Here is a 19,081-nt window from a genome sequence, read left to right as displayed (position 1 = left end):
CAGGAAAAAACTCAATAAAATCAAACAACAAAACCAACAACAAACCACCTAAAACCCTCTGAAACAAATAAACAAAAAACCCTGAAAAAATAATTGTCAGCTATATAAAACATTTGTATTTCCTATATACAGTCCTTCCCATTAACAGTCAGCGGAGCTGTAGCAGACTAAACATTTCTTCCAAAGCAAATCAATAGAAGTCTTTCCCACATATGTTAGAGCTTTCAATGCCCTACTGTCTCTATAAAAAAGTTAAATTTACCTTTTCACTATTTAACCAGAAAGAATTTGCTTTTTAGTAAGAAATTATGTGAAGAATTTAGTTTTTTATGTAATGTGTTCCCACAGCTTCACTTTCCTTCTACTTCAGTATATTTGAATATGCAACAAATATGTGGTTCAGTGCTGCTGTCACTTATAGTGGTATGTGCTCAACACTTGTTTATTTTGGTATGACCTGATCTTGTTAATGTTGTAGCTGATAATGTTCTTAACAATTGCTGTTACTTTTATTCCTTGTGAAGTCCAGAGGAAAGTAATAGCATTACATACATCACAGCATATGTCTCCCAATGCTGTGCAACAGCTGTGATTTTGAATGATCTTTGAAACAGAAATGAGCTGGCTCAGTATCATTCACTGGATACCATCTGTTGTTCACACCATAACTACCAACTGGTAAGCTCCAAAACGCATGATTTCTCTTATCATTGCATTTGAAACTGCCATTGCCATCTGAAGCCTTCTGTGTCCGGTCATGTGAATTGGCAGAAGGATAAACCACATGGAAGGCAGGACAGTGAATGACTGAAGATGCTCACCCCTGTCGTAATCAAACCCTATAAGTGAATTTTGTAAGGAATCTCAATAAAAGTAAATGTCACGTTAGCACAACCTTAATCCTCAGACAGCACAAGCCTCAGCTATCCATGACCATTTTTCATTATTCTCTGTGTCTCTTTTATATTCACTACTTCAAATGGCTCTGAATCCTTTCTTCCTTCAACTTGCAGGGAGGGAAAGATGGATCTGTTGAGCAAACTGTAGTGTTTGTGCTTGAAAGTGGTGACAAGCAGCTGTATAGAAGCTGATAAAATGTTCACTCTGGAAACCTAGCATGGGAGGGACTGAAACTATATCTCCTCTCCTAATTAAAACTGTCATAATATGTAAACATGCTTTAAATCACTACAGCATAAAGAGAGAGCTTATAAAACCCCTCCCTTTAAACAAACATTTAATACCGCTGAGGGATAGTTAAAATATAAAAATGACTGCAGAACAGCTCTCTAGATTTTTCTGTCTTGGTGAGTGGCATACACCTGATCCTCGATCTTTGGGGTAATATTACATTACCTTAGAAAATATACAGCACAATGTCTTAACATCATAAGTCTTTGTAGCAGCCTGCCTCATCTTACAGGTAAGTGCAATGGCTAATACGAACAGCTATGATTTTCTCTCTTAGGATATCTTTGCATATATGTTTGGGAAAAATATATTTTCGGATTTCTCCCCTAATATTTTAAATATCATTATAAATAACAATAGATTGACCAAAGTGAAGTATCCGGTAGGACAATATATATGTTCATGGATCTTCTCTAGACCTTTCTGTGATGTAACTCAGAATATGTATATGATGTCAGAATATCTTCTCCTTCAGTGTTATTATTACTAAAAATAGCAATGTTTTTTTGAAACACAGGTGAAGGTAGTGCTTTGAAAAGAAAAAAACCCACACAGTTCCTACACAGTGGAGCCTATAGTCTAGCTTAGAGAGTGTCCCTGTGGCCTAGATGACATAGTACAAAGGGAAGACAGGCCTCAAAGCCTCTTCAGATAAGTACTAAAATGCAAATTATGCTCCCTTTTCCCTATTTCTAGGGGGCATATGAGGATCTTTATTCTGTTTTTGCAGCCAAAGCTGTCTGTGTTTGAAAGCACAGTCTCTACTGAAAAGACACGGGTGAGAAGTGTATTTTGAAGAAGAATTAGAAGAAAGCAAGAAATGTAAAAAGAAGATAGTTGCAAGAATAGGAAAGGAGGCACAATTATTGGGGAAAGTGTTAGACTAAAGGCTTAATATGAGATGAGGGGAGATAATCACAGAAGTATTCAGTCAAAAAGAAGAGCCTAGCTAGGAAACTAGAGCAGATCGAAGCTGGGAAACTGGAGTTGTGGGCTGGTGAGGTAAGCTATCCAATTACAAGAGAGAGCACAGGAAGCATCCTCTCCAAAAACAGGGATAGGAGGTGGGGGAATACTACCAAACACCGGTGCAATTGCTGCTTCTGTAGACATGTATACCCGTATATAGAGAATATATTTAATTAGTAAATGCAAAGTAGGGTTTCAACCGCTGAGCATTGGCAGTATCCAGGAGGCACTAGGCTATTATTTTGATTTAAGACAGTTTAGGTAACATGAGGTTTGTGTTTGTGCTAAGAGTTATGCATTTGCCTTGTATTATCAGCATGTAAAAGTCAAGTGGGTAGTTTTGAATGATTCGTCACCCACAACCAAAGGTTAAATCTTACTGCCACTGGTACTAAAGGCAACCCCCATTAATTTCAGAAACACAAGGTTTTCAGCTGTGGGATTTCAGAACTGCAGTTTTGTCTTTAGGCCACAGTAAAGAGAATATGATTAAAAATATTTTAAATTCTATGGTCATTTCAGAAATAATCTAAATAATCTGTACATCCTTCATGAGTAATTAATTTCTTGAGGAATAGGAGAGTACAAAGTAACAAAAGTATATGGTCTCTGTGAGGCTAAGATTTTCTATTTTTTATTTATTTCTATGCTTTCTTACCTCATTTTGTCTTAACATTCACTCTTCTTTCCTAATAAAATGTAAAATTGTTGTGTATTATTGCTGCAAATGTATTACATTACCAGCCACAGAGCCTCTTGAGATGATTTCATTTTCATTCTGGGTTTGAACCTATATAGTTGATATCAAAATACTCTGTGGGCTTATTGAACTGAAGGTGCTTTATAAATGCAAGGTATCTGTAAGGCATATTTAATTTTGCATTATCTACAGTGATAGAAGATTTTTCATTTGTGTTTGGCAGAACCACTGTAGCCCTTTGGGAGTCTTTCTTATTTCTTCAGGATGCATTAATATTAATATTGATAGTACTGAAGACTAACACACATATATGTATGTGTATATATGCTTTTGTACAGGTAACAAGTTCTGGGTTTTCAAGGACACTACTCTCCAGCCAGGTTATCCTCATGATTTGATAACTCTTGGAAGCGGAATACCTTCCCATGGCATTGATTCAGCAATTTGGTGGGAAGATGTTGGGAAAACCTACTTCTTCAAAGGAGATAGGTTGGTATAGGAATTATGCAAGGAAGCACATTTCTTATAACCTAAATCATATTTTTGTGAATATACTGAATTGTTCAAAAACCACATAGAGGAGGCTGTCAGTGATATGCCTTAGTGGTGGTCTTGGCAGTCCTGGGGTAATGGTTGGACTTCATGATTTTAAAGGTCTTTTCCAACCTAGTTGATTCTGTAAGTATATGAGTATATGTATGTCCAGTGGAATTTTTTTTTTTAATAGGTCATCAGTGAGTCACAGTTGTCACAAATATAAACTTAAGTATCCAAAGTAATGTAGTTACGCAGACTCTTACCTGCTCCTTTTTACACATGTTTCTAAACCCTGTCACGTAAACAGGCAAGGCATGACGCAAAGCTTTTTAAGGTCAGTGAAAATTACTTCTCTGCTACTATTTAAAAATAGGATAAGAAAGGGAAATGACAGCTAAGCCAGGAAACAAAAGAGCAATTTGAGCAGTTCCTTTGGAATTATTTTTAAGTAAATCTTACAGTTCCCTGCTGAAGGGACACTTATTTTTATGATTAATAAAGAACAGGAAAAAATTGTAAAACCTGAGTTACTTTTGAATCCTGAAAAAGACTTGTACTGGTCACTTAATATCTCTGTGTCTTCATTTCCCTGTCTATAAAAATAAGTTATCTGAATGATGGATTTTATGGGTTTTCAGGATGTTAATATGTTGCTTGATGTATCACTGCAAATTCTGAGTCCTCAAATTATTCTTTATTAATAATTGTAATGTCTGTATGAGTATTAATAAAAATATAATGACTGCTTTTGTAACTGTTTGGTGCTTAGGATTCTGGGACACTAATAGTATTCATGGATCTCTTAAGAAATTAATGTACATCGTAGAATATGTTTAGAACATTGCAGCTGATAATTTATTAGCAATACTGTAATATTGCACTACAAGTTGCCATACGCAATTTTAACATTAAAGCTTTTTTCAAAAAAACCCTATTTTTTTCAACAGGAAAGCACATAACCAAGTAAAATTTTTGTGCTGTTGAAAACTAAGTATCATTTCAAGCAATCAGTTTCCACAGTGAAAAAGAAAGCCACCGAAATAATTTCCTTCCAATAGTTGAGTCTGAAAAAGAAAGATGTTACATTTCAAAATAAAGAGCGTCATTGGCTGGTTACTGGTGCATATGTGACTAGATTAAGGAATCAGTCTATAAAAATAATTTATGCATGAGAAAGAAAAAATAACTACAAATTATTTTAATGTAACTTGCCAACTCTTAGGCCACTTGAAATCTTCACCTTTTAATTTGATTGAAAGTTTTAAGCCAAAGGACTGCCCCACAGGGAGAATTCAGAGGAGTTTAGATCATTTTGATTTTTAAAAAGATTAATATGTGAATTGATTAGAGTATCTTAAGTACCTTTGCAAGGACAAAATGTCATCCACTTACGGATTCTTTAATATGTCAGGAACAATCATAACAAGGACTTCTAAAAGTTGAAGTCAAATGAAAAGAAAAAGGGTCAAGTTTTTTGCAGTGACTAGATTATGAAGGAAAGTGATACTTCTTCAGGCTTTTGATGTCCTGAAATGTCAAGTGGCTACTTTTAATGTAATTTTTACATGAATAAGACTGATTTGGGGGAAAAAAAAAAAAAAATTCTTCCAGGAAACCATGCTCTAAATTAGTGGAGCCAATCAAAACACCCAAATGACCCACCCAAATATTGTATCAGAATACACAGAGGTACTAGAGACACAGTATGCTAATTCTTAGAACCAGCAAGAAATAATCAACAGTAACTGTAAGTATTAGATAATAGTAAATACTTCTTACATGTTCAGGCTGCATTCTGAAGCTTTTTAAATTGGAAAAGGCCTAGCTGACAAAAAGGCACAAAAGCAGGTTGAATTTTGTATCTATTTAATGATAATGAAATGAGAAGCTACTGTAATGCATACATATAAGGAGTTAAATTAGGATTGCTGGGAGTATTTTAATCTTAATCTACTGTCATTTTCATAATTAAAATATTATCTAAAACATGAATATATTTTTTGCATATGTTGCATCTCTGTCACCATGTAGAAGTCCGAGGCATCAGAATTGCTGTAATTATAAGAGATGCATACTGATTTAGTTGTCAAAGTGCATATATCTTTTATCTTCTTTCTGCTTACATGAAACAGTTTTCCAGTCAGCAAATAGATTTCTTTGTAGTCTGGTAGTATGTTCAAAGAAAAGAAATCAAGAATTCCCATTTGTGGCTAAAGAATGTAGCAACGTTAGAAGGCAGAAATATGTAGTTACTCAGCTGCTCTCTTATAAATGATTTCTTCTTTTCCTTTATAAAACATTTCAGATACTGGAGGTACAGTGAAGAAATGAGATCCATGGACCCTGGTTATCCCAAACCAATCACAATATGGAAAGGTATCCCAGAATCTCCTCAGGGAGCCTTTGTCCACAAAGAAAATGGTATGCAAACACATTCCTGTTCTAATAATTTACTAACACCTTTTATGTGAGATAGAGTAGTAGAGTGGTGATTGAGTATTCAGGTTAAGTAATGAAGGAATTCTTGATTTATGATCAGAATATTTCCTGCTGTGGAACTTGCTATTGTGGAAATGGCTGTTTGCATGTACTTTTTAGCACAACAGAGAAAAATCTTTCAAATTTAATATCATAAACCTCAATTTACTTTTTCTTGTGTCTTAATTCACTTAATTATTTTTGTTCTCTGCGGTACCTCTTAAAAAGTACCTCTTAAAGCAAGCTTCCTAAACACAGTATATTCCTGTTTGAATTGTCAAGGTATTGGCTGTTTAAACAGCTTAGACGGTGTTATTTTTATTCTGAACTGGAAAAGGGAAGCAAAATCTTTATCTAAGCAGAAATATCCCTAGGAATCTATGTAAATAAAAGATGTCATAAGCCCGTGATGCAGAAATGCAGACTGCAGAGATGTTAGTCTGAAATGTTATTACCTGTATCAAGGTGCGTCATCACAGGAAACTAAAATCTCATCTGGCTTCACCTCCAAATGAATGAGGGCAGCCCAGATCTCCATCTTACAAGAATTCAGTGCTTCTCAGGGGCTGCTGGAAGGCTGCCAACACAGTGCTAAGTTGCTCAGAGTTTAAATCCCTTTGACAGGAATAAAAACATGCATTTGTCATCACTTATTGTTGGAGAATTGTTGTATGGCATATGTGATTGATTTATTTATTAGTAGGTTCCATTTGCCTCACAGACAGCACACAGATATATTGTCATATTATTTTAATTTCCTTTTAATAAGCAGATAAAAAAATCTTTCCTTGTATAAATCATTTAATTCTCATATTTCAATCTATAACTTGATTAAGTAATTTACCATTGAAATGTTTGAGGGGTTTTTGGGGGGTTTAGGTTTGGATTGGGTTTTGGGTTTTGTGTTTTGGTTTGGTTTGGTTTGGTTTGGTTTGGTTTTGTTTTGTTTTTTTTTTTTCAGAAATATGTTTTATTCCTTCCTTGCTTTGTCTCTGTTCTATCCAGAAGCAGAAACTCTGTCTAGATTCTGGCCTTTTGGATAGACTGGATTTTTTTGTGTTGTATTTATTTGTTTTAACTGGAAAGTAGGTCAGTCAAGATGATACTCTGCACACATCGCGCTCAATAGCTAACTGTTTGTAAACACAGATGTATGTGAAAACGGACACAAACATTATGTATGCACAGATAAACGTAATGGATACAACCTCCGCTTTCTTCCCTTTATTATTTTCAAGTATATTTTCAAAGAAATTTAGCATACATATATATACATATGTATGTATTTCTTACCTTGACTGCATTCCCCATAATAAGTTTTCTGTGCTGAGCTCAGGTACACATGTCTCTCATTGCAAATTAAAATTATCTTACTGTAACACTCAGACCAGTGTTTCTGAAAACACTGCAGCGGCAGAACACTCATTGCTAAGTCAGGAAAGACTCTTGACTAAAGCAAAGCCGCTTCTCCTTTTTACCCCGGTTGTTTTGATAGTCTGTCTGACTCTTTGAATGAGGAGCATGGTAAAACATGTCATGAGATAGCAGAGGAGGGGAAGAGAAAGGGAAAGAGGTCATTCTTGGGCTTCTCAGAAAGCTTAAAAAGGCCCAAGGGCAGAAAGAGGGATTGAAAATGACACCATAAAGTTCCCAAGGAGACCACTAAGAAAATTTCCCTGAAATCAAGAAAATAGAAATGTTAAGAAACAGTTCACAACTCCACTGTTGTTTGTATGAGGACAGAAAAAAACAATAGCAGATGAAAATAAGAATTACCACTGCTTAGTTGGAAAGAAGTTGATTACATTTTTCCCAAAACTGTTTTCCTTTCCAAAACTGTTTTCTTCTCTTTGGGCAGAAGTAGAGTTGATAAGTTTTAGTACTATATCTTTGTAAAGGAACACCTGAAAGCATGTCTTCCAGTTAATCCATTTAATTTTAAAGAATACTTTCTTCTTTTCCTTCTCTTTCTATTGTGTAAACCATGCAAATGAGCACCTGCAATAAATCTGATCATAAAGGGGTTTTCTTCACTGTTCACAAAAATTTCAGATAATCTTGCAGTAAAAGGCTTGGAAAAGAAAGAAAATAAAAACAATTTCCTACTCAAGTCAGCATACTGACTCGGTGTCCTAGAAGCTTGGTTAGGCTCAGGTAACATCTTTGAAACTATCCTTGATACTTCCCATACTGTGATTTGGATACTAATGCTGTCGTAGAAACTCCAAGGTGAAGAGGTGAAGAAGAAATTTCCTTTTTGTTGCTCCATAGAATCTGAGATCACACAAAATTCTCCAGATTGAAGAAAGCTTTCTTTCTGCCTTGAGAGCAGCATAGAAAATCTTATCTCTCAACTAGAAATGCTACTAAAGTGAATAGTGAGGCAATTTTTAGAGGGAAGAGAAAATGCAGTCTAGTAGTCCACTGGGCTTTTTTTGCCTTGTGCTTACTATCACTCCTAGTCTGAGTTCCTATTTGGCACATTAGTGACCACTAAGTCCTTTCATGCTGTTTGGGTCAGGTATTGTGCTCACCACTGTCAAGTTCTACCACCTTGAAAATTTTAAGGAGCAGCTCACAAAGCAAGCTCAACAAGTCAAGCAGATGAAAACACTTTCAACAGTTGTGTGACATCACTTGTTCTGAGAAGTGGTAAAACTGCTCAGTCTCTTAAAACTACCCTTCTCTGCTGGTGATTTCCATCCTTCTGAATGTTACTGACTGTTATCCTGGTTCCTGCCTCAGCAAAGCAGAACTTTCTAAGTAGAAGGTAGTTTGAAACAGGAAAGTTTAAACTACCTTCAGAGTTTTCCAGTGAAAAATATGCTCTGACTGAAGAATTTTTATTGGTTCTATAGAGGCTGTCAATTCCTTTGCTGCTTTGATTTTAACAATTTTAATTGGATCTTTCAGTATAATAACAATACTAACTAATGTCAGTATTCTGACTTATACGTACATTTGATGTATACTTGTATGTATTCTGTATATTTATAAGAATATAGATTTAGAGATGGCATATCTGTATTTATTCTATATGTATTAAAATATTGATAATATATCAGATTTCTACACTTGAAATATTTATCCAGGTCCAGTATGTACAGTGCTTTTTTACATACACATTGGTATATGAAATGCAAGGATAGCATAAGCTGTGGTTCAGAATGCTGAAATTCTTCAGTTTAGAGTATTTTCCATTTAAAATACAGATTGCTTTGAGAAACTTGATATATGCTGACATTTTAAGGCTACATCATAGTAAAGAATTATAGTCCTCTTTTTAGTTTTGTTCCAATCAGAATAGAAGCCATTTTGTGAACAAGCCTCCTAACTACTGTTTTGATATAGCTGTGTTACTCTTTTCTTTTTTCTTTATAATCAGTATTGTACCTTTCTATAGATAAACTAACACTAAGGATTAAGAAAAGGATAATACTACCTTTTCAGTGGCTAGGAAGGCCATTAAAATGACATAAATAGGAAATGCAGAATAATGTTCTAAAATTCTAAGTATTCTGAAAAATCACAGTAGATTATGAGGATGCTCTTACAGTTTGAGCTGCAAAAGATGCTATCAAGTAGGTTTTTTGTAGAATTGAAAGAAACTAACTGCTGTTTGAATATGTGATTACTAATATTATCTCCAGATAGCCAGTCACTGATGTTTTCAGGAAGCATTGTTAATACAACAAATAGTGCCCAATCCTTCTTGGTGTTCTTAGTTGACTCTAATACTGCAAGAAATACACTGAGGTCTATAAAGTGAAGTTAAGCAGAAGTCCAACTGTTTGCATTCAGTTCATAAGCAGTAGGAAGTTCACCCATCCTCATGGTTTTTTTCTTGCTATTTTTCAGCTGGGATAATAAAGTAATGCAGATTTTTGGCAAAGTGGCAAGGGGATTTTCTCCATTTAGGCATGTTTAGTAATAAAACTGAATTGTGAATTAATAATCAAATACAAGCACTTTGCAGAAACCTTAAATCTTATTACACCTGTTTGCTCTTGGCAAAGCTGGTATTTCATCCAGTTTCCTTCTTCTGAAGTACAGGAGCTGGCTATGTGACTATAAAGAAGGTCAGTTCTCATCTCTGGCTAGCATAGCATTGCAATTTGTTTCAGTAGATTTCCCATCTTGAAGAGGTTGTGATGTTTTAAAGTCCTGGCCCTGAGGATTGGTTGGGTTTTCAGCAGCTGAAGAAACCATGTGGACCCTCGTCTGTCAAAGATCATATTCTGTGGAATTCCTTTATTTTTCTGTAGTAATGTAAGAAAATGAAATCCCAGTTTATTAAAAACAAAACAAAACAAACAAAACAAAAACCACCCCAATGTTAGATTCTCTAGAAACAGTAAGAAACAAAATCTGTAAAAATTTGAAAGACCTATAACTGAAGTCTAGTTTTAATTTTTTAATTACAAAAAAAAAAATGATACCAGTAGTTTCAGTCATAGTGTGTTGATGATGTGATATGATCCAATATGACCATGAATAATTTCAATTTTCTTCCTCAGGCTTCACATATTTCTACAAAGGAAAAGAGTACTGGAAATTCAATAACCAGATGCTCAGGGTGGAACCTGGCTATCCCAGATCCATCCTCAAGGATTTTATGGGTTGTGATGGACCAGCAGATAGAGATAAAGACCGACACAGCCCTAAAGATGACGTTGACATTGTCATCAAACTGGACAACACAGCCAGCACTGTGAAAGCCATAGCCATCGTCATTCCCTGCATCCTGGCCTTGTGCCTCCTTGTCTTAGTTTACACTGTGTTCCAGTTCAAAAGGAAAGGAACACCCCGCCACATACTGTACTGCAAACGCTCTATGCAAGAGTGGGTGTGATGTAGGGTTTTGGTTTTTTTTCTTTCCCTCCCAGGAGTTTGTGGTAACTTGAGATTCAACACAAGAGCTGTTATGCAGTTTCCTAGCTAGGAGCGGGCATCTGTCAGTCTGAAACAAAGCTGATCTTTAAAACCCAGGGGGTTGCCTGTCCTGCACATGAGTGGTGATTTGCTCAGCTGGGAAGCTTCCATGATACACAGTATCTGCTGTTTCTTCAGTCCTTTGTCTTTCTTTGTCATTCAATCTAGGCCTTTCCTCTGCACACTCAATGCCCTATAAACTATGAGGATTAACTAATGAAGAGGAAAAACACAACAAAAAAATCTCCAGTGTTTCTACATTTGTCCCTTAAGGCCTGTTACCCTTTGAAAAATTTTTTGCTGAAAGTGAATTTTTTTAGAAAAACACAGCAACTCACAATGGAACTTTCAGGAAAGTGAGAAGACCCAAAACAGCTTTGTCTCCAAAGAGGATTGCTTTCTGTCTGCTACGGATAAAGTCCTATACTCCTACTTCCAGTTTTTGTTGTCAAGTGGGAGACTCGGATGACACGCAGGACTTCAGACTGTTTGGACAGCCATTTTCCAACAAACAAGGGGCCAAAATATCTGCAATATAGTAACAGCCTTAATAATACATTCATTTTGTGTTTTATACAGCTGCTCTGGGCTACGTCCTCCATGTTTTAAACTCATGTATATTCATCACTATATTCAAGCAGAACCTTTTTATTGGTTTGTTTGATTTTGGTTGGTTTTCCTGCATAATCTTTCCCAAGCTGTACCAAGCCAGTTTTACAAAGCCCCAGGCCTTTCATAGGTCTGTCAGGAGCACTCATTCCAAAGCATGGTAAAAAGCAGTGTGTCTCTGAAGTGGATTTCAATGAACTAAAGCAACAGTCATGCTATCGAGAAACTTTACGCTGGTATTACATTGGTGGTGTAACCCTTTGAGAACTATTGCATCCTTTTTCAGAGTCTGGTGGATGTTAATCTTGGTTATCATTAAATTATAGGATTGTGTTTGGGTGATACAGTTTTTTAAAGAAAATCAGTTTTTCAAAACAGATTTCCTGTGAGTGCAAGTGAGTGTTTTTAATTATTTGCATTATTGGTAGAAAAGCATTTGTAACATAAACAGAAAACAGAATATATTTACCAGCTACTTTCTGGTTAAAGGAACCAAGCCTATTTTAATAACTTCTACCACTTACCAAGAATTTTTCTGAACTGGCAACAGTTTTATAACTTCACCTCTTAAGCATCTTGAATTTCTCTTTTAAACTATGTTGCATGATAATTCAATTTGCCTCCACAGAGGCAGAGTTACAGTTTCAAAGGAAAGCTAAAACGACTCTGATAATTGCATGAATATCCTCTGGTGTGTTACTCCTTTGCATGTTCATCATAGTTCTCAAAGGGTTAGTCAAATTTCTGGCCTTCAGCCAAACATGATTATCACTGACAGAGCCAAGGGTCCACCAAAGCATTTTGTCATTCTGTGTAATTTGTGCTAACAGCAGTATTGTCATTTTCATGTGACCTGCAGAGCAGGTTTGTATCAATATTTTTTTCCTAGAGAAAAGTCAGCAACTGACAGACCTCTTTATTGATTTTAGGAACTGCTTCTTGCAGTGATAGGCTTTACAGTCACTGGGCTGTGAACTTATTAAAGGTGGTCAGAATGATGCACCCCAAAAGTCAGACACCTGGTTTTTTATGAAAGCCAGTATTTGAGGGGAGTAGCTTTTGCAACAATGAACAGCTTGCCTTGAACTTGATTATTGACCTGTTGACTGTCATTACCAAGTTAAACATTGTCTTCTGTGAACAGCTTCACTGTCTGAATTTCCTTAAAGTGTACTGTCCTATGTCTTTGATCTTTGACCTTTAACTTGCAAACTGGCACAAACTGAAGGGAATCTGGTGTTGCAAATGGACTAAGACAAGTTTTATTTCTTAAAAGGCCTGATATACATAATCCAGAATTCAAGAAAAAAAGTTGAAGTGTTTTCGTAGAAAAGAATGGACATAAACCTAAATATTTATGATAGATCTGTAGAAAGGTATTTTGCTATGTATACATGCACACTCTAAAAATGAACTACAGTAGAAGTTAATTTTTATTTAACTTGAATACAATTTTCAGTATAAAATTATCATTTCTACAAATAGCTAGTTCTTAATGAAAAGGTTACAGGAAAATATTAAAATACTTGAAATGGCAAGTATGGGCTTTTACATAAAATGAAACTTTTGTACTACGTTCAACCAATTTCTTACTGGTTTCTTAATCCACATAACTGGATCACTTTTTAGAGAGTGTAGGTATATATAGATATATATTATTGTTATTATTATTTTGGTAATGGATAGCTTGACTGCCTTGAATTTATATTTATATTGAGCATAGCATGAATAATAGTATGCCTTTTTGTTCAATTACATGGTTTTATATTGATTTGAGGACTTATTTTATAAACATATGTGGCATGCTATAAAGCATTGCAAATGTATTTCTTAGAGCATAAACAGATATACATATGTACGGCTAACAAAAATGAAGATTAGAAAAAGATATAGTTTTACAACAAATATGCAATGCAGATGGCATTTTGGAGATGTTATGTAGAGGTACTTCATACTGTAGGTTAGAAGTGCACCAGTATCAGCCCATAGCATTATTTAGTAAATCCAACTCTGTTGTTGCTGAAAATATAGATTAATTGACAGTTTAAGTAATGTAACATATTTACTACACATCAGCTCATTTGATGAATTTGGAATTCTATGCCTGTTTGTCACATATGTTAAAATGTGTGTGTTTATATACTTGTAAACACACACAAACACACACATACACATACATACATATTTTAATCCACGGAAAGGTTTTTATTGTCAACAAACTAACTTATGCTACAAACAGAACAAAATGATTCATGTTGCTGTTCCAATTTTGTCCCTTGCATAGTTGGTGGAAAATACTAACAGCACTACTTATTCTGCATTTGATTTTCTTCTACAATGGGAGAACTTATTTTATATTATCTTTAAGCCAGAACAGCATCTCATCTGTTTTTTTATTGACTTGAAAATTTCACTTCAATTTTGAAATAACTTTCATGGCAGGTTTAACTTTTTGTGCGACTGTTTCCCTGACAGTAATGAAGTGCCGAGCATGTAAACTGTTGTTCTTTGCTAAGGTAACAAAAATGTTTGTATTTGGAGAATTTAACTTTAATTATGCAGGAAGGTAAGTGTAATAAGTCTAGTGCTTGGTATATGGTACATCATAGATACATGAATACATGATAAATTGATTGATCTATTTTCTTTTACTTAAAAGTGCATATACGTTATATACAGAGAAAGGGAGGAAAAATAATACTATATTGTCATGTTTATGTCATGCAAAGAAAGTTTGTGTCTATTACATACTCCTATTTTCAGTAGGCTATAACACAGTCATAAAGGTTTGCTTTAAGTAAAAGATGTAGGAGCATTTGTTTTCACTGTAATTCCCAAATACATACCGGCTAGTTTCAGATAACTTCAGAGGAAACTAGTGATGTTGCCTGATCTAGTTTTGAACTCAAATGAGTGAAAGTTCTAAGACAATGTTATATTTTGAACAGTTGTTTTTCTAGCAGGGCCTATAATTATGAGAGTTAAGAAAAAACAAATTGAAATTATTTTCAGTTCTGCAATCTGGGTTCCTGCTCATGTGCCATAACTTTTTTCATAAAGTTTTTAATAAACATTTCCATATTGCTATTGTTATGATCTCAACTGTGGAACAATACAAAACTGAATATGTATTGCATTAATCAGTTGCAGTCTATCAAGCTGACTATACAGGGTCGTGTATTTTCAGAGTATGTATGATGCGGGACGCCAAAGTAGATAATGGCAGTGTTTGCTCTGGCCTTTTAGTAATGAAAAGGTTATTGACTGTAGACAAAAATTAATTTTTAGTAAAAAAAAATTAAAAATATGTAACTGTATATTTACTGGATAGGCTGGGATGGAGAGACTCAAATGGCTCTCAAGGAGCCCTTTCAAGTCTCTTGAATAAATGTAATACATATTTTATATATTCCTATGAACTTCTTTTTCTTCTTTCAAAGTTGGGCAAAGGGATGGGATAATTAAAGAAAAAAAAATGCTTAAGGCTAATTTTGTGAATTAAAATTACAGAAGCTAATAGATTCAAACATAAGGGGCAGACTTAAACTTTTTCTTAGAGGTGTACTTCACCTATCCAATTGCTTGGTCAAGACTTCTGCACCATTAGCATCGTGGGTTAAGAACAGAGTGTAAGGCTTAATTATTGAACTTTAAACTCTTTTTTGGAGGTCTTAATTCACAGTCTTAGTGTCAGTTAAATGTAGCTTTTGGTACCAAATTATATAGAATCAAATTCTATCTAGCTGGTTAGAAAAAAGTGCGTAGAATAGAAAGTAGGTCTGCCTATAAACAGTGGAAGTATTACACTCCTATTCTAGTTTTTTTCATTTGAACCATAGCTAAGGCAAACCTTAAAAAAGACACATAAACTGAAGAGTGAATGTTCCAGGCACTGCATTTTCAAGGAAGTAGAAATGCAAGCTACCACACCATTAGCAGCCTAAACTGGAGATAGCAAAACATCACTGGGCTGAGGAGCAAGAATATGACTGCAGGGGCTTGCTCTATCCTGGCTCCCATGTCTTCTCACAACATCCCTAAGTTGTTTTACCAGTTACATAGGTGAAGCCATGCACCATGGCAGTAGGAGATGTGAAACAGCCATTACAGAGCAGTAGCTCTCTGTCACTTTTTGTTGTTTTCAAGGCTGTGTTTGGACAGCTCTGTTTCCAGAAGTATAAATAGATTACTGCAGCCCTATGAGCCATGAGGAAAATTATTATTATCAATGGAGGAAACTGGCCACTTAGGTGTTCAGCTGTGCTGTAAATCAAATAATATTGTGTGGGAGCTAAGGAACAGATAACCTGTAATTGAATATGATGGTATAGCCATGACTGATACACCAGCACTGCAATGTGAGGCATACAACCTGAGCTAACACTACACGGACTGCAGATAAACAGTGGTTCACATAAGACAAGACAATTTAAACATATGTCAGTTACAAAATCAGGTGTAAATGAACCATATATTCATAAAATTAATCTCTGATTAATGCATACAAATCAATGAATTATCTGTCACTGGTCTCATGAAAATAGAATGTGTGAGTCAAATCTGCCCAACCCATTCTTGTGATTTGCTATCTGAGATGACAGAGGCTGATAGAGAAAGACATTGTTATCAGTGCCATCAATGCTGAAAATGTCTGGTAAGCATCAAAAGCATACAATCACTTGCTGCAGACTGGTTCCATTTGATGCTTGATCTAATGTTAGGCAGCATAGATTCTGTATGATGTGGCATTATTTGATGTGTATATGTACCTAGGAAAGACCAGCACTAATCAGGAGGTCATATTTTGGAGGGTCATCAGTATGTGACCACTGCAAGCATCTGTTCCTAAATTAAAATGTATTTCAAAGTAGCATGTAGACAGCATTAAACACATGCATCATAAACAGCTCTTGTTTCCCAGTATACATAAGGTTTAGCATATCTTGTACAAATTTTAGTCAGGTTATTAACATTTGCAGTTGCAGCTGCCTATGTCTTTGAGATATGACATTCTGTGAAAGGTGTACATAAAGTACATTTGTTCTGTATAAACAGCCTTAAGTACTGCCCACAGTATAGATTAAATAAATTTTAGAGGCAGAGAAGACATAAATGAAGAAATGCTGATGTAAACTAGCATGCTGAAGACAATTTTCTACTCTTGGATGTGCATGCAGCACTCTGCTATGTGCTGTCATAGTAAACTACATGAACAATGATCATTACACTTTCCAGCCATTTAGGATGGCACAAAGCTTTCCAGTCACACAGCTCAGTTTCTTCTGCTTCTGTAGAATGACATTGTTCACAGATTATAGTTATAATAGCCATCACATAAACCAAAGCTTTCTATTTAGTTAATAGCAATTTGTACCTGATGAAATTGCATCACATAATTCTTAGAACTACAACATTAATCTCCTTGGTGAGCTATCGGCATATCTTAATTCGATAGCCTTTCATGCCAGTGATATTTTTTTTGCTGTTGCAATAAAATATATACTGAACATTCTCCCCATCTTGCCATCTGGCACTAGCACATTGAATAATCACTTTCATTGTGTGCATATGTGTGTCCTGGTTCATCCGTTTGCCCATCCATCATTTGGGGAACTGGCTTTCTGGGATGCTGGGATAAAATAACTTCCTAAAGTACCTGGTTAGCCCTTAACAATATGACAACGGAGTTTGAAGGGTTTTTAGTGAAGTATTATATTACTTACAGGCAAGAGAACAGTGTAGCTCCACCAGATGGGCTCACCACTTGCAAAAAGTAGTGTGTTAAATCAGAAAAGGCTGTTTCTAATCCATATTTACATCCTGATGTGTTGGCACAGTTTAACACCCAGTCTACACGTATATTCATAGCTTACATGGCTGCACAGAAAATCGTCTGCCTTTTGGAAGGTGAGAGTACTTAGGGTCAGCAGGAACTGTGTTAACTCATTTATAAGGTATGAACAAATTTTGATTCCCTTATTATCAACTTGCATCCTCAAAGAAAATAAAATATTTTTTTCATAATGTATAATGATGGTTTATCATTTTTGTCAGTGTTCATAATTAATGATATTTTATATAGCTCCAAAAGTACTAATGTACAACTGATACATTCCAGTTGAAACACACGGCCCCATATTTAGGCATACAATTAATTTAAACAGAGATGCGCATACTGTGTATGCTTCTTGTATGCTTGCCTATTGCTACAAAATTGTCAGTGCTCACATAGTGATCATATCTTATGGAAGTAATCATGTTTGAGTCAGTTCCAAGCAGCTTGTCTCTTTGGGTGTAAGTAGAGTTATATCACTTAGGAAATGGTACATGTGGTGTATTCAGAAGACACCATCAGCAACCTACAGCACTGTTTTAAATGATCCTGTCAACAACAATTCATACCTGCAGGGTACAGCTGCATCTTGTATGTACATGGTTGTGTTTTACTTTGTATGATAAAGTGCTATGAACTCTGGCCATGCATCACGAGGTAAATGAAAACTATTAAAAAAGTCTTTCAGGATAGCCATTGTCAAAACTCACACAGCTCACAGAAATACCTGAGGTGGTTATACCCAAGAAAGTTTTATCTTGAACAGGAATCTAGAATTGAAGGGGTGTGTGATGGTGCAAATCATCTTTTTACTCTGTGCAACACAGCTGGTAAAACATTGTTAGCTAAGCTGTATGGCTAATAGCTATCTTTACTGTGTTTCTAAACCCAAAATCTCTTGTCAGTTCATGCACAGTACTGTCTTACTGAGTCTGGTCGAAAACCATTTGATAGGATAGATCAAGGATTATGATCCTCCCTTCTCATTGTCAAAGATGCACAGTTCATTATCTGCTAGCAATATGCATTCCTTTGAAGGTGATAGCTCTTGGGTCACAGCTTTTCACAGCTACGACAAATACAGATTTAAAGGAACACCCTACTGAAATCTTTCTCAGAGGAAACATAAATTAGTCATAAACTTTCTTTCCACAGTTTCTATGATCCACAAGAAAGCAAACTAGGTCTTTTGGTCAAAGATTGCAGACAGACACAGAAAAAGCAGCATAAGCACATTTCCATTTTTCATTTCCAGAAGAATATAAGAAAAAGAATGAAAACATTTTGATTTATAATTGCAGTACAAACCCATTTTCTCAGAAAGGGAAGGAGTCAAGGACTACTGATGCCTCTAAAATTGCATGTAACTGCTATGTAATCAACAATAAAAGAGAAGAGATATTATCAGGAAGTTGATCGTAGCTTTGAAAGTATTACTGGTCTCCAACAGCAAATATATCTGTTAGGCTGTAGGAAGTCCACTGAATTCTATATCTGTTGTCATAACACACCAGAGAGCAGTCAGTCAGAAGGCTCCTCAGATAGTTACTCTGAGCCTGCCTACAAATATATAGAGTGCATTATTTATCTGCTGCATTCAAAAATCTTTTGAGACAGATTTAGTCAAACTAACATTAGCCAGATATGTGCAAAACCTTGTCACAGTGAAGTGTTCCTATGTTTGATTTCAGAAATTATATCCAAAGACTTACCTGTCATTTGAAGAACTCCACTGGATGAAATACTGAAGGACAAAGAACCTTTACCTCTATTAGTCTATATTATAGCCATGTGTCATTATCTCCATTATATCTCAGTTCTGAAGAGTTTGA

At 35.4% G+C, this 19,081-nt stretch overlaps 1 protein-coding gene across 1 annotated transcript in view; it reads left to right on the top strand.

Moving 5' to 3' along the window:
- MMP16 (matrix metallopeptidase 16) overlaps positions 1-10,727 on the top strand; it is a gene marked incomplete at both ends in the record, with an annotated part of 189,149 nt that extends 178,422 nt beyond the window's left edge. Inside the window, 3 exons of the mRNA XM_080612015.1 lie at positions 3,199-3,349; positions 5,703-5,818; positions 10,393-10,727. Of these exons, the coding sequence (XP_080468141.1) occupies positions 3,199-3,349; positions 5,703-5,818; positions 10,393-10,727 (602 nt within the window). The remainder of the gene's footprint in view (positions 1-3,198; positions 3,350-5,702; positions 5,819-10,392) is intronic.
- Between the last annotated feature and the right edge of the window lie 8,354 nt (positions 10,728-19,081).

Source organism: Psittacula echo, assembly GCF_963264785.1.
Source record: "Psittacula echo genome assembly, chromosome: 2".
In the NCBI taxonomy this organism is placed as follows: domain Eukaryota; kingdom Metazoa; phylum Chordata; class Aves; order Psittaciformes; family Psittacidae; genus Psittacula; species Psittacula echo.
The sequence above is the reverse complement of the archived record's forward strand: the minus strand, read 5'-3'. Positions and strand labels throughout refer to the sequence as shown.